The sequence below is a fragment of the Micromesistius poutassou genome (assembly GCF_964030765.1).
Source record: "Micromesistius poutassou genome assembly, chromosome: 12".
Taxonomy (NCBI): Eukaryota; Metazoa; Chordata; class Actinopteri; order Gadiformes; family Gadidae; genus Micromesistius; species Micromesistius poutassou.
In genome coordinates, this window is record NC_140282.1 from 3,134,275 (window position 1) to 3,150,302 (window position 16,028).

The following is a 16,028-nucleotide window of genomic DNA, read 5'->3' on the forward strand; positions in this document are numbered from 1 at the left end:
GATTATACTTTTCCTCGGATGTCGAATGAATCTCATGGGTTACTCATTCAAGAAAACCTTATGAAACATGCAGATAACCTAATACATAAACGTAACCATATTAAAAATCGCTGACATAACCCTCACTAAAACCTAACTGAACCATCCCTAACGTAATACCTAAACGTAACCATCTCTAACTAACTTACCTAACGTAAACCGTAAACAAAACAAAAAAAAGCTAATTAATGTAGAGTAGACCTTCGCCCTCTGTTTGGAGAAACCCAAAAAATACAAACAGGGTCCTGGGAGTGCGGTCCTGAGGCTGCAGCCTCCGGTACTGCAGGAACTGAGCAAAGGGCAGTAGAGCTCCTGCAGTGCTCCTCCTGTCATGATGTAGTGAGCGCGTTGCAAACACCATCAACACCAGAACCAACAGGTAGGTCTATAATAACAGATCGGTTTGAGTGACAGCATGAGAGGCGACGTGTGTTTACTATCTATCGATGACTTCCACGCTTGAGATGATGTCATCATCATATATATAGTATAAAGTAATGATACAACATGATACGTAGGCCTGCATGTGTGTGAAGGCTTTCTGTGTTGAATGGCTCGCTGGTTGAGGCTGTCAGGACGAGACGGAGATCATGCATGTATTCCTGTCCCCTCAGATCCCTCATCAGGAAGATCTGATGCGGTGGTGGCCATGGCTTCCCACTCGACCTTCGCCCCTCCTAAACTGGCGGACTACATCCTCACGGAGCGACTGGGCAGCGGGACCTACGCCACGGTGTATAAAGCCTACAGCAAGGTGCGTGGATCCTCTGGAGGAACAGACGTACCTGATGGAGATGCTTATGGTGCACCACCTCAGCCATGGACCGTAACACAAGTCTGCTGTGTTTGGTTAGGGTTAGGGTTATTCTCATTTTACTTCTTTAAATAATTAGTTGGTACCTACTTTTAGTTGAAAACGGGAGCTGGATAACTACTTCACAGGTAGTTTAACAAACAGGAGGACAAAAACTCGTTTGTCCACCTGTTTGTCTGTTTATTAACGTCATATTAGCGTCTGTTTATTAACGTCACATTATGTTTATTAACATTATGTCACATTAACGACGTTTATTAAGGTCACCTAAACAGAACCTGCAGTCTAGCTAACAGTAAAGATGCAGTGTCATCACATAGTATAATCAAAGGCTTTTTTAAATTTCTTCTGGATTAACATTAGTGTCCCCGGTTGCAGTGTAAATCAGTTCAGTTTTGACGTATCTTTGGTGAGCTTGGGTGAAGATAAGTCCAGGACAGAACACAGTGTTCATCTCACAGGGGGACAGCCGGGAAGTGGTGGCGGTGAAGGTGGTGGCAAAGAAGACGTTGAACAAGACGTCGATGGAGAACCTCCTCACGGAGATCGAGATCCTCAAGACCGTGCGTCACCCTCACATCGTCCAGCTGAAGGACTTCCAGGTGCACATTAGAGATGTTCCCATACCATATTTTCCTTTTCAGATACCGATTCCGATTCCTGAACTTATTCTTGAACGATTCCTGAATGATTCCTGAGTATATACCGATACAGCGTCTAGCATTGTAACTACTAATAGCACTTGTTCTAATTGAAGGGTGCTCTTATGATGACAGCAATGTATAGTCAATTCACTTACTGTAGACAGTTGTATCTTTATTTATAATTATAATAATACATTTGTACTCTTGTAGTTAAGCGTGAGCATCCATGTTTTTCCGACTTGGTAGCCTGAACGCACGTAGGTCGGAGATGACGCGTTTCCCATTCCAACTTTCCACCTCAACCGTTAACGAACGCAGTATAACACAGTAGTGTTTGTGATGTTCTCTGCCTGTGTAGTAAATGAGTCATGTGATGGTATCGGATCAGCACTAGACTTGCGTACTCGCCGATACCGGTACTGCATTTAAGGCGGTATTGGAGGAATTTCTGATACTCGTATCGTATCGGAACAACTCTAGTACACATGGGTGGTGCGCTGGTCAGAGCAGCGGTCAGTATAACCATAACATGTTGCCCTGCTCTGAGTGTCCATAGTATTAGAGATGGTTAACAACGCTGTCCCTCATGTACTCGTCGGACACGTGGTCGTCTCTCCCTCCCAGTGGGACAGTGAGAACATCTACCTGATCCTGGAGTGGTGCTCCGGAGGAGATCTGTCGCGCTTCATCCACAGCAGGAGGCTGCTGCCTGAGAGAGTGGCTCACCGCTTCCTGCAGCAGATCGGTGAGGCGTCGTCTCGGCTCTTGTCCTTTTTACCGCAATGATTTCTGCTTCCAAACGGTTAACATGGACTTCTGACACAGTAGATCGGCCTCTCTCTCACACACTCACTCACTCACTCACTCACTCACTCACTCACTCACTCACTCACTCTCTCTCACGCTCTTTTTTTCAGAAGTATTTCTGCTTCCAAACGGTTAACATGGAGACGAATGTAATAAGGTTTAATGCGACTCACAGTGTATATGCTGCCATTTCCTGTAAGTTTGAAATGAGCTTAGGATTGATTGCGGGTCTTGCAGGTACCGTACTACTTGCTGTATTATGGGAGGTTTGAGTCATGGTGACGAGGAGTAGGAGCCATACTGTGTCGGTTATTTGACCAAGGATACCCGTGTCCTTGTTATTTGACAAAGGATGCCTTGGTCAAATAACCAATAAGGATGTGCTTGGGTTGCTGAAACATCACATGATGTCATCTCGTCTGGTCCTACAGTGCTCAGCAGCTATCCGTAAAGGTTATGAATGCTAGTGCCAAAACAAAAAATGGAAATGAAAAAAAGTTGTACAACATTTCCATGACCCCAGCGTGTTATTTTGTCATGTCTCCACCAGCCTGTGCCCTCCAGTACCTTCATGGGAGAAACATCTCCCACCTGGACCTGAAGCCCCAGAATATCCTCCTGAGTGGTTCTGTATTAAAGCTATCAGGTAAACACACAGCACACACACACACACACACACCACACACACCTCACACACCACACACCTCACCCACCTCCCCATCCCTCTGTTACTGAAGTGGACTACAGAGTTCGGGTGGTGCACTGAAACGCTTGTGAGCCCACTCTATAGTCTGGGCCTGACCAGCGACCTCCACCTAGCCCAGCCTTCTCCTAGCCAGACGGGTGTAGACTGGGCCTGACCAGAGACCTCCAGCCCCCCAGCCTCCTCCTAACCAGACGGGTGTAGTATGGGCCTTCCCAGCAGCCTCCACCCAGCCCAGCCTTCTCCTAACCAGAGGGGTGTAGACTGGGCATGACCAGCGACCTCCACCCCCCCAGCCTCCTCCTAACCAGACGGGTGGGGTGTTGGCGTTTCAGACTTCGGCTTCGCGGCGTACATGTCCCCCTGGGACGAGCAGAGCGCCCTGCGGGGCTCCCCCCTCTACATGGCCCCGGAGATGGTCTGCCGGCGCCAGTACGACTCCCGGGTCGACCTGTGGTCCGTGGGCGTCATCCTCTACGGTAATGTGGTTCTCTGTCTGTACTGTACTGTATGGGTGTGGCGTTTAGAACACTGGCAAGGCAGGTGGCCTGCAGGTTGTTAAGCTAGTAGGAATACATTTACACTTTACATTGAGGGCGTTTAGCAGATGCTTTTATCCAAAGCAACTTACACCTTATAAGCACATTTGTCAGAAGAAAGAGAAACAACAATATATCGCTGTCGGTACAGTAAGGATGTTCATAGAACCAAGTGCCAAGCACTAACAATCACTAGGTTAACCCATTCCCCGTATACAACACAGACAGCTAGGATACGATGCTAGTACTATTTTTAAGTGAAGTCTAACAATAGTCGTGTTGTTTGGTGTGTGATCTTTAATCATATGTAGTGGAGCTTGATACGACCACAGCGGTTAACCTTCCCTCTGTCCCAGCTGATAAGCGTGGATTACTTCCCTACTATTACTAGTTATATATTGAGTCGTTAAGGAGATGCTTCACCGAAGAGATGTACGATGAATTCATGTAATAATGGAGCACATAGGGAGGGGTGAGACATCTTGCTCAAGGGTTTGGCTGGGACTCAAACCCAGACGGCTCTCTATCCAACACCGCGTGTGTCTCCCCCCCTCCCCCCTCCCTCCCTGTAGAGGCGCTGTTCGGACGGGCGCCGTTCGCGTCCCGGTCCTACGCTGAGCTGGAGGAGAAGATCCGCAGTGACCGGCCGATCGAGGTGAGTGGTGCCCGATATATCGGCATACAGCGATTCTGCAATAATTCATATAATGTTAGACAAGTGCTGGATTTCGGCCTTTATTCACGGTCCAGCTAACTAACTTCCGTTCAAGTTTCCTTCATTCAAGTGTTGAGCGCTTCCTCCAGGAGCAGGGAAATCTGTTTAGAGCGCCTTATTTTATTCACTAAAATATCGATATTATGGGCGATATTTCTATGTCTAACGCTAATTCCTAACGCGGTCGGAGGTGTCAAGTCGGAATGGGAATTCCTGTCTAATGCTGCTGCTGCTACTGCTGCCTCTGCCTAAAGCTGCTGCTGCTGATTGGCCTTTGATGATAGCTTCAGGCTGCTGGGTTCTTCTGATTGGTTTAGGGAGGGGCACAGGATGCCAGGATGAGGGGTGGAACTGGGTGCAACAGAGCACTTTGTAATCACGGGTATTCACACGGGGACTGTGTACACAGTATGGGGATTGTGTTTGGTTATGTAACCTGGCTTATGTATTATTATGATGATGATTGTGAGTCAATTATTTTGATGAGGTAAAGATTATGATGAGGTGAACCCTAGATATTCTCCACACACACGCCTACTGTGGCTAAGAGAGGTAACATGTTTCTCTTTCTTAATGATCCTTTGAATCAGTTCTGATTCTGATTCCTGGATAATCGTTCTTTACTGCACCACTAGGTGGCATACTTTCTCAGTAAAGATATATTTGAGTTTAGTGTTAGCGTTCTACATTGTGAATATTAGCTATGAAAGCTAGAGAACGATTCTCCCCACAGGTCACTGTCCTTCTAGTTCCTCATGGTCAGGACTGAGGCTGTTCAGTGATGGTTCTGTAGATCTTCCTCTATCACATCCACTTTATGTTCCCACGGTAACAAGCTCATGTTTTGGCTGATAGCGCGAAGCATGAAGGTCGTTCTGGTCTAAACCCCTCACCCTCCTCACCCTGCCGCCTCTATCCTCTCTCCCCTCTCACCCTCCACACCCTCCCTCCTCTCACCCTGCTCACCCTCTCCTCATCTCCCTCCACTCCCCCTCTCCCCCCTCTCTCTCCCCCTCTCTCTCTCTCCTCTCCCCCTCTCCCCTCTCTCTCTCCCCTCTTTCTCCCCCTCCCCCTCTCCCCTCTCTCTCTCCCCCTCTCTCCCCTCTCTCTCCCTCCTCTCCCCCTCTCCCCCTCTCCCCCCTCTTTCTCCCTCTCTCCCCCTCCCCCTCCCCCTCTCCCCTCTCTCTCTCCCCTCTCTCTCCCTCCTCTCCCCCTCTCCCCCCTCTCTCTCCCCTCTTTCTCCCCCTCTCCCCCTCTCCCCCCTCTCTCTCCCCTCTCTCTCCCCTCTCCCCCCTCCTCTCCCCCTCCTCCCCCCCTCTCCCCCCTCACTCTCCCGCTCTCTCCCCTCTTTCTCTAGCTTCCCCCGGGGGCCCGGGTGTCTGCGGACTGCCGGGACCTCCTGCTGAGGCTCCTGGAGAGGAACCCTGAGACCCGGATCACCTTCACCCAGTTCTTCAGCCACGGCTTTGTGGACCTGGAGCACATGGCCAGCCCGGACAGCCTGGGGAAGGCGGTGAGCTGAGGGAAGGTTATGGAAGGGGAAGGGAAGGCTCTGGAACAGTGGTCAAACGGGTTACCGGACACTGGGAGCCGTTGTACAATAGGCGGTCCGTCTCGTGTGTCACTTCTCCCTGGTCCCACAGTTCTACCCGGCGGTCCCACTTGGGAATTCTCCTCTGTTGCCCGGTTTGGAGCGTTAAAGGTTAAGGGATTGTGTTGAAGGGTAGGAGATTGTGTTGAAGGTTAGGGGATTGTGTTGAAGGTTAGGGGATTGTGTTGAAGGTTAGGGGATTGTGTTGAAGGTGAGGGGATTGTGTTGAAGGTGAGGGGATTGGGTTGAAGGTGAGTGGATTGTGCCCACATTGTGTGGCCTGTGTAAAGAACTATACACTTTACACTCACCTTAGATGGACCGGACTGGAAATTTTAGTTGTGTGACCCCCCCAGGAGTAAACAACAGAACATTATGATCCAAAAAGAAGAGAAAACAAATCCCTACGAGGAAAATAATGTGTGCGTGTGCATGTGTGTGCGTGTGTGTGCGTGTGCATGTGTGTGTGCGTGTGCGTATGTGTTTGCCGGCACAAGCATATTGGGCACATCCGTGCATGTGCTCATAGGTCTGTGTTCATGCCTGCCCTACATGTGCCTTCATGCATTAGTGCCCTGCATGCATGCATTAGGAGATTGTGGGTTTTTGTGCGCTAGGGGTGTGTGTGTGTTTGTGTGTGTCTGTTTGTGTGTGCGAGGGAGGGAGGCAGAGTTGTGTGTTGGGTGTGTGAGGGGGAGATGTGTGTCTATGTGGATGTGTGTGTCTGTCTGTCTTGTGTGTGTGTGTGGGGGGGGGGGGGGTGGGATGTGTGTGTGTCTGTTTGTGTGTGGGCGGGCGGGGAGTTGTGTGTGTGTGTGTGTGTGTGTGTGTCTATTTGTGTGTGTGTTAGGGCTCCTCAGAAGGAGCTGGTCCTCCGGGCCGTGGAGAAGGACCAGGAGGGGGAGCGGGCCGCCGCGCTGAGCCTCTACTGCAGCGCCCTGGAGCACTTCGTCCCCGCCGTCCACTGTGAGGGAGCCACCTGCACCACACGCTCTCTGTCTGTCTGTCTCTCTCGCCCTGACCCCCCTGTCTCTCTCCCTCCCTCTCGCCCTGACCCCCTGTCTCTTGCCCTGTCCCCCTGTCTCCCTGTCTCCCTCTCTCTCTCTCTCCCCCGTCTTTCTCTCCATGTTTCTCTCCCAGTCTGTCTGTCTCCCTCCTTGTCTGTCTCCCTGTCTGTCTGTCTGTCTGTCTCTCGCCCTGTCTGTCTGTCTCTCCCCCTGTCGCCCTGTCTCTCTCCCTCTCTCTGCCGTCTTTCTCTCCATGTCTCTCTCCCAGTCTGTCTGTCTCTCTCCTTGTCTGTCTGTCTCTCCCCTTGTCTCCCTGTCTATCTCCCTCGCTCTCTCTCTCTCTCTGTCTTTCTCTCCATGTCTCTCTCCCAGTCTGTCTGTCTGTCTGTCTGTCTGTCTGTCTGTCTGTCTGTCTGTCTGTCTGTCTGTCTGTCTGTCTGTCTCTCTCTCTCTCTCTCTCTATCTGTCTCTCTCCCTGTCTGTCTCTGTCTGTCTGTCTTCCTGCCACTCATCCACATTAGAACCAGCAAAGTAAACTCTTGGGTTTTAGAGCCATAACATCTGTGTGTGTGTGTGTCCCCGTCCCCCCCCCTGTCCCCCCCAGATGAGACGGACCGCTCGCGCAAGGAGACCCTGAGGCAGAAGGTGGGCTGATGCACACTCTCTTATTTGGGTTGCTTTCTATTTTTAGACGGACCTCTCGGTTGTTGTTGTTTCTCTCCTTCCCTCCCCTTCATTATAGCCTGTCTGCCTGACTCGGGGTCTGTGTGTGGCCATATGGTCTGGACCGGACCAAATGGTACGGTGGGGCTGAGGGCCGAGGCTGAGGGGTGAGGGCGAGGCTGAGGGGGTGAGGCTGAGGGGGTGAGGCTGAGGGGCGAGGCTGAGGGGCGAGGCTGAGGGCTGTTGGGCTGCAGGCCGGGGATGTGCAGACTGGTTGAAGAGGATTCAACACCAGATTACCACAATAACTAGAACATTGAATGCAGCACCGAAACGTATCCGTCCTGAACTCAATATACCTAGCGCTGCTGTCCGTGTTTACCTTTTAGATGTCGTCATTTAGCAGATGCTTGGATTCAGCGGACCCTTTCATCCAATGGGACTTAGATTGACAAAATGGTTAGCTTCCTGTTGTTATAGTAATGAGCAGGTGAGAGCGGGGCATCATTCTGTGGGATACCTACAGGTACTCTGGGGATATTGGGGTTCAAACCAATAACCCTTCAGCTGGGAGACAAACACTGTCACCACGAGACACCCCTCCCCCACACGTGCTCTTTGGGAAACCAAAAAAACACGACCGTTTCTACTTTCTAAACCATGGTGTTCTGACCTGCTCCCTCCAGCCCGCCGCAACTTGTGGGCGTGTCTCTGCGAGATGCGGGCTGGTTTGTGGGCGTGGTCTGGGTGTGGCGCGAGGGTGTTGACTGACTGTGGGCGCCCTCTGCAGGTCAGCCAGTACGCCTCCCGAGCAGAGGAGCTGAAGGCACTGGTGGCGTCGGACAACAGGGAGCACTTTGAGGAGGCCCGGACAGCCAGGGACATCCTGCGAGGTAAGGACCCCTGTGGAGCGGGGGCCCTGGCTCACCCAGCCATCCACCCAGGGCCCCCTTGCGGAGCCCTGGGTGGCCACAGCTTTAGAGCCAGCGTTGTGTGGCAGATTCCATGAATGTAAACTCATAGTATTTTATTATAACTCCAAAACCTTTTGAAGTTAATGCTTAAGACAAGTTCAGAGTTCACCTAATACTGCATAGCCTCGCCCCTTACCCTCCCACCCCACACACACACCTCTTATGCACTTATTGTATGTTGTACGTCCTGGTACTTAATGTATGCACTTTTATGCACTTATCCTAGCTATCTCTGTTTAATACGGGGAATGAGTTAACCTAACAATTGTTAGTGCTTGGCACTTGGTTCTATAAACATCCTTACTGTACCGACAGATATATTGTTGTTTCTCTTTCTTCTGACAAATGTACTTATTGTAAGTCGCTTTGGATGAAAGCGTCTGCTAAATTCCCTAAATGTACACAAGTGGAAACTCTTCCATCAAAGCCAATCCCATTGGGTACTATTGGGTACTATACTGAACTCCTTTGCTCTTCCCACCTTCCTCCAGAGATGTCCCGGGACCGACCACGACTGCTGGCCGCCCTGGAGCTGGCTCGTGTCGCCATAGCCAAGGTCAGTCGGGTCCTCAATGGAAACGTCTTGTATGAGCGAATGTAGCCATTGGCCATCAGCATGGAAATCACAGAGTTCCCGTTCCCATGGGATTTGTGTACGGAGAATACGACGGTGTTTTTGAAATACTGTGTCTGTGTAAAGCAGGTATTTGAAATGTTTTTTCTGCCTGTACTTTTGCCTGGCTTATGGGCACTGGTTTAGTGTTTTTATAACTTTTTTCACGTCGAGGCAGCAGTAACGACCTCTCCAGGTCTCTGCTGGAGAGAAGTGCTGGTCTCATTCCAGCAAGAGCTGGGAAGGAAACGGCACAGTGACGATCATACCTCACAACCGACGCATTTACACCAGGACTGAGTCTAGTTTCCACTAAGAGATGGGCTTTTTCAAACTCGCAACTTTTCCACAAAGCTGCTTCAGCATTTCCACGTTTTTTGTTGTTCACAAACCGTTGGGAAAATCCAGCATTTAAACCCGTAGTCTGATTTGGAGTTTGGGAAATCCGGCGCGGTCTGGATTTCTGTCCGCCATAAAGGCCGATTCCTCCGTTCAGCACCAGAGAATCAGTAGAGAAGGTATCTGAACCGGCTCCTCTCATCTGTGAGTCTGGAACCAAACGTTCAAGATATTAGTCCACCCAGACTGTATCTGGTTTACTTAGAAATCAAACCTTCCCGTCCCCTAGCCTTTCCAGATGGGAATCTGAGGTAACACCAAGGTAACACTCTCTCTCCTAACTACCACCCCTACTGGTTCTGTTCCAGGAGGACGGTGGGTCTGAGGACCAGGAGGTGCTGGACCTCTACCAGAGCTGCCTGGGGGAGCTACTGCTGGCACTGGCAGGTACATGGCAGAACACACTCTGGACCTCTAGGGTCTGGGCCTCTGGGTCTGGGCCTCTGGTTCTCTGGGTCTGGGTCTCTTCTGTGTCTGGGGTTCTGGGTCTCTGGGTCTCTGGTTCTGGGTCTCTGGGGGGTCTGGGTGTCTGGGTCTGGGTCTGGGCTGCGCTGCCAGCCCGCTCTGTGTGGTAGAGCAGCTCCATCTGCTTCCCATTGACTCTGGGCAGCTGATCCCCCCCATGTTATTACACACTGGAAACAAATCAAAACCATTATCTCTCTAATAGAGGATGGCTCCAACGCCCCCCTCCGCCACACACACACATCGCCACCTCCACCCTCCACCCCACCAGCACCACCCCCCCCACCCCTCTCTCTCTCTCTGGGATCAGGGGGCATGGCTCAGTGGCACTGCAGACAACCCCAGTGGGATTGTGGGAGAAAACATTGCCCCTTTGTTTGGCCCAAGGTCTTTTGTAACTTCCTGACATGCCTTGCTCGAAGAGGGACCCTCCTCCTCTTCTTCCTCCTCCTCCTCCTCCTCCTCCTCATCCCCTCCCCTCCCCTCCCCACACACATTCTCTAACGCACGCACTGTCCTCTCTGCCCTCCATGGTGTGGGTCTCTGTGGGTCTCTACCCTCTCCTTCTCCGCTCCTTGATTGCCGCCTAATTGAGAAAATGCCGACCCACTTTATCCTCATGGAGCCCTGGGTCGTCCCGCCAGCAGCAATCTTTTGCCCCCACCTCCACCCCTACCACCTCCACCTCCACCTCAAACACCTCCTCCACCACCTCCTCCACCTCCTCAAACACCACCTCCACCACCACCACCACCACCACCTCCACCTAAAACACCTCGTCCACCACCTCTACCACCTTCACCCCACGACCTCCACCACCACCACCACCTCCACCTCAAACACCTCCTCCACCGCCTCTACCACCTCCACCACCACCACCACCACCTCCACCTCAACACCACCTCCACCTCCACTATGATGAGATAAACTGAGCTATGGATTAGAATGTATTTTTCTATCCATCTCTTCATCCTCCACACACTCTGTACACACACGTACACACACACACACACACACACAAACGCACACACACACACACACACACCTCTCCGTGACGCTGTGTGTGTTCCCCAGCTGAATCCCAGGGCCGCAGGCGGGAGCTGCTCCACGGCGAGGTGAGTTCAGGAAAAACACAACAAAGTTATTTCTATGTAATATTCACCCGGCCTGACGACACCCTCCATCATCGTCACAGAGGGATCACAGGTCATGTTATATTCCCCTAAGATTTCCCCAGAGCCGCGCAAGACGCTCCGGTCTTCTCAGACCCTGGGTCATCGTACCTCAGCTCTCATTCTCCACTACACACTAGAGTAGTAGTAGTAGTAGTAGTAGTATTTTCTGTGCCCCCCCCCTCCATGTCAAACACATTGCGTGTTTTTGGATGGCTGTGGGAATTAGAAGATGTTTAACACAAAGGCCTGATCTGAGGCCAGCAGCAGAGCCTTCTTGTTTTAGTGCATTGTTTGATCCACTGCTAAGACGGCAACACGCAGAAACAACAACAGTTTCTGAAACCAAACTGGTTCAGGGAGAGACCCTAAACCTCCCATTTGAAGTTTTATTTGCTCTTGTCTTAAGTAAACTCAGATGGGGCCGTGCTAATCAATTCGTTCTGTGTGTGTGTGTGTGTGTGTGTGTGTGTGTGTGTGTGTGTGTGTGTGTGTGTGTGTGTGTGTGTGTGTGTGTGTGTGTGTGTGTGTGTGTGTGTGTGTGTGCGCTCAATGGAAAGCATGTGTGTGTGTGAGAGAGCAAAGAGGAGACATATGGTAGTGACTGGCCACCATGTGCATTAATATCTGCCTCCGCAGCACACATGTGAGGCCGTCTCCCCTCTGCTAGAGTTACACTCTGTTCTATACCCTCCTGGGGCATTGCGGAGCAAACCCCTCGATCGGGCTGCGATATAACATTTAAGACAACTTTTTGAACTTCTGTTGTGTGCATCGCTGCACCGTCATAATATAAATCGAATGCACGTCGGTTACGGACGTTAAAGCCTTTTTGTTTTGCAATGTTATGTTGTTAAGTAACAACGCCTCGCTAACAATACAGGTATATCCATGGTGTACAGCTCCATCCTTCTGTATGTGATGTGCATTTAATCTGTGGTTGCAGATCAAAAGCCTCATGAACCGAGCAGAGTACCTCAAGGAGAACATCAAGGTGAGGTCACTTCCTTCATGACAGAAATCAGAAAACCTGAGCAGAAGAGAGCAAAAAAGAGAGAGAGAGCTAGAGACAGACAGAGAGAGAGCTAGCGACAGAGAGAGAGCTAGAGTCAGAGAGAGAGCTAGAGACAGAGGGAGAGCTAGAGACAGAGAGAGAGCTAGAGACAGAGAGAGAGCTAGAGACAGAGAGAGAGCTAGAGACAGAGAGAGAGCTAGAGACAGAGAGAGAGAGAGAGCTAGAGACAGAAAGGGGGCCAGAGAGAGAGCTAGAGACAGAGACTGAAATGTCACAGAGAAACATGCTTCCATGGATGTGCAGTTGCAGTCATTTGCATTAAGATAACAAACTACCCAGCATTCATTAAATGTATGAAAATGTAATCACACATTAGGTGTGTGTGTGTGTGTGTGTGTGTGTGTATGTGTGTGTGCCTGTGTGTGCGTGTGCGTGTGTGTGTGTCCTCTCAGATGCAGACGACCCAGAAGGCCGTGTCCCAGGACCGGGAGCCCCTGTCTGAGTCCGTCAGAAGCTGTGAGTGTCTGCATCTCTCACCCCGTGTGTGTGCGTGTACAAAGTCAGCAAGTGTGTGTGTGTGTGTGTGTGTGTGTTGGAATGTCTGTGCATGTGTATCTTAATGTGTGTGTGTTTATCTGAATGTGTATATGTCTGTCTGACTGTGTGTGTTTGTGTGTGTGTGTCATTCTGAATGTGTGTCTGAATGTCTGTGTTTGTGTAACGTAATGTGTGTGTGTGTGTGTGTGTGTGTGTGTGTGTGTGTGTGTGTGTGTATCTGAATGCGTGTCTGAATGTCTGTGCATGTGTATCTTAATGCGCGTGTTTGTGTGGGTCTGAATGTGTGTGTATGTGTATCTGAATGCGTGTCTGAATGTGTGCGTGTGTATGTGTGTGTGTATGTATCTTAATGTGTGTGTGTGTGTGTGTCTGAATGTGTGGGGGGTGAATTATTGAGAAATGTCTTCCCGGGGTCGTTATGACCCCCCCCCCCCCTTGGTGAAGGTTTTTCCACTAGTAAAACACGAGCCCCTGCCTCACGGCGCGGGAGACCCTGTGGGACCTCCGAGCGGCTCTGAGCCGGGGGCCCTCTGAGCCGGGGGCCGGGGCCCCTCTGCCCTCAAGGAGCCAGCGCTGGGGAGGGGGCTGGGCTCAGCTTAGAGCACACACATGCACACATATACATATATACATATATACATATATACACATACACACATATACATATATACACATACACACATACACACACACATACACATAGCTATACACACACACACACACACACATAAACACACATACACACTTACACATTCAGACACACACACACACATACAAACAAACATACATGCATGCACATTCACATACACACACACACACACACACACACACAAACACACTCAGTTTTGCTTGCACATGCATGCACTAGCACATCCAACGTTGCACATGCATTTAATCCGCATTTCGTAATGCTGTTTATGTGACAGGAACATATATATATATATATATATATATATATATATATATCATTATTATTTTGCCCTGCTACCTCAGAACTCGCACAACCACTAATTCCCATTTTGTGCTGAGCTCCGCTGCCGTACGGACCGGAGAGCCGACAATATCCTGTTTTCAGCCAGACATTCTTGGGGAATTATGGGTAAAAAAAAGAATGCAGTAGTGGTGGAACTTCAGGGACTGGGGAGGAGGCTCAGGTTTCACAGGAACGTAGTCCTCTTCTGCTGCTCTTGCTGTTGCTGCTGGTCTGGTCCCAGTACAGAGCTGGTCTAGTCCCAGTACAGCCAGTGATCCATGACCAGTACATCCTGACCATTCCCTGAATGGAGGGTCGCTTTCATCAAATAGGTCAACTATTCTGCCCAAGGTTAATCAAAATGACTGTTAATCAAATTCACCAAAACAAAAATCAACACCATAACTCTTGGCTTTGACTATTTCAACATTGCTTGCGTGTGTGTGTGCGTGTGTGTGTGTGTCGGAGAGCGAGCATTGAGCCAGAGGGTTGTGAGAAGGTTGTAAGCTTGTGATGAGAGTGTGTGGACCGGGAGCAGAGCCCTAGCATCAGAAGCAACAGCCAGCGTCCCTACAGCTGCTGCTATAGTGTGTCATTCTCTCAACACCAGCCGTGCTGTTCTGGATGATGGCGCTGTGGGGTTTTATCCCACGCTAAAAGGTCTTTCCCTAGTGACTGGGCCACGCTATAGGCTCGTTGTCGTAGGACAATGTTGACATGTGAACCCCGTGCATTCCCCCTTACTTTGAGAGCCGCCTTCACCAGGAATTAGAATAGCTCTTCAGAATGTCAGACGCCTTTATGTGTGACTCCCACCCACGGCCTGAGTGCGCCCGGCCTCCATGGTTGTGAGCCAAAGGACCTACGGAAATAGGAATGTTGAAAGTGCTGTGTGAGGCGGTCCACTAATACAGACGACAACCCCCCCCTAATAACTGCTGTGTTGTTTTGTTTCTCAGCCTGCTGTTTGCAGTGAAGTGCTGCACCACAGATATGCCCTCTCCGTTTACCCAACCCCCCTATGGTGAAAATGGCTCCAGGCTCCTTGGCTCCAGGCCTCTCACTCCAGGCTATAGGCTCCAGACTACTGGCTCCAGGCTTCAGGCTCCAGGCTCCAGTTTTTAGGCTCCAGTCTTTAGGCTCTAGGCTCTAGGCTCCAGGTCCAGGCTCCAGGACACCACTGCTGCGAACCATCCCCAGAAATAGCAGCAGAGCAGCCTGACGCCCGGTAGCACGCCTCCCCTAATGGGCAGCCGGCCGCCAGCCAAGCTCTCTCCCTGGACGTGTCTGGTGGACGCTGCCCGGTTGTTGTGCTCAGCCAGATGTCGGCTGAGGAGCACCACTCTGATCCGTACCGTGGAGAAACAACAGCTAATCTGGTCTGAAAACAAAGTTTCTGAGGAGCGGATCAGATAGTGTTCTACCCAATAGGGATTGTGAGTTTTTGCCGTCAGTCTTCTTTTGAACTCTTCAAGCCATCAAGACTTCTGCCAAAACACCGGAGGACTTGGTCTCACATCGCAGTGTTTTTTGAAGGGAAAGTTTTTTTTTTTAACACAACATGTTGACATGTACCTTTCAAACAAGCATGCCTGCAACATCACACACTGTATATTGACTCACTGTGAAACAAATTATGTCATGTGATATTATCCTTGTGCATCACATTAAGGCTTCACCATGCAAACACACACACCCACAAACAAATGCTACAAAAACAAATCTCTCTCTCTCTCTCTCTCTCGTTCTCGTTCTCGTTCTCGTTCTCTCTCGTTCTTGTTCTCTCTCTCTGACAACTGAATAAAAAGAATGTCTGCAGCAGCCGTTGCTCTGCACATGGAGCACCACAGCCAGGCTCTCTCTCTCTCTCTCTCTCTCTCTCTCTCTCTTTCGCCCCCGCCCCTGTAGATGCTCTAGATGATCAGTCATGGGTTCCCTGCTGTCTCTCATCCTCCCTACCACTCCCACCTCCTGGCCGACCACAGCCCCCCCCCCCCGCCCTTCCACTGATGGTTCCTCCCCACCACTAAGAGGGGAGACCTGGAGAGACCGACCTGTGCCTTATTTACCCTGGACCTGCGTGGTTCCTGGGGTTTGGGTTTGGCAGCCGCCGCACTCTGAGGCGCTCAGCGAACAGCGAACAGGACCTCAGAGTGGAGGTTGAAATCCCTCGCCGGCCCGCTTCACATTGCAGTATGGAAGGATTTACACTCTCCTGAATGGGAACTTTAAGTGTTTTGGTGAAACAAAGTCAAGAGAAGCTTTTGGTTCACTTGCTTTCTTTGCGGTTGTGTTGCTCATATTGAATGAATTAAAAGTGTGAATTAAAAAGTGCTG

At 50.5% G+C, this 16,028-nt stretch overlaps 1 protein-coding gene across 1 annotated transcript; it reads left to right on the top strand.

The window, feature by feature from the left end:
- Positions 1–61: 61 nt before the first annotated feature.
- ulk3 (unc-51 like kinase 3) lies at positions 62–15,991 on the top strand. The gene is made up of 17 exons (XM_084476128.1): positions 62–418; positions 654–793; positions 1,315–1,455; positions 2,122–2,242; positions 2,855–2,950; positions 3,343–3,486; positions 4,119–4,201; positions 5,619–5,774; positions 6,713–6,818; positions 7,464–7,504; positions 8,313–8,415; positions 8,988–9,052; positions 9,817–9,895; positions 11,048–11,088; positions 12,092–12,139; positions 12,613–12,676; positions 14,651–15,991. The coding sequence occupies exons 2-17, from the start codon at positions 689–691 to the stop codon at positions 14,665–14,667; spliced, it is 1,410 nt and encodes a 469-aa protein (XP_084332254.1). The 5' UTR covers positions 62–418; positions 654–688; the 3' UTR covers positions 14,668–15,991.
- Positions 15,992–16,028: the final 37 nt, after the last annotated feature.

Coding starts and splice junctions, on each gene's coding strand:
- ulk3 (XM_084476128.1), top strand. CDS start 689: ATGGCTTCCCACTCGACCTTCGCCCCTCCTAAACTGGCGGACTACATC. Junction 5,775..6,712: donor CGGACAGCCTGGGGAAGGCG/GTGAGCTGAGGG, acceptor AGGGCTCCTCAG/AAGGAGCTGGTCCTCCGGGC. Junction 12,140..12,612: donor ACCTCAAGGAGAACATCAAG/GTGAGGTCACTT, acceptor GTGTCCTCTCAG/ATGCAGACGACCCAGAAGGC.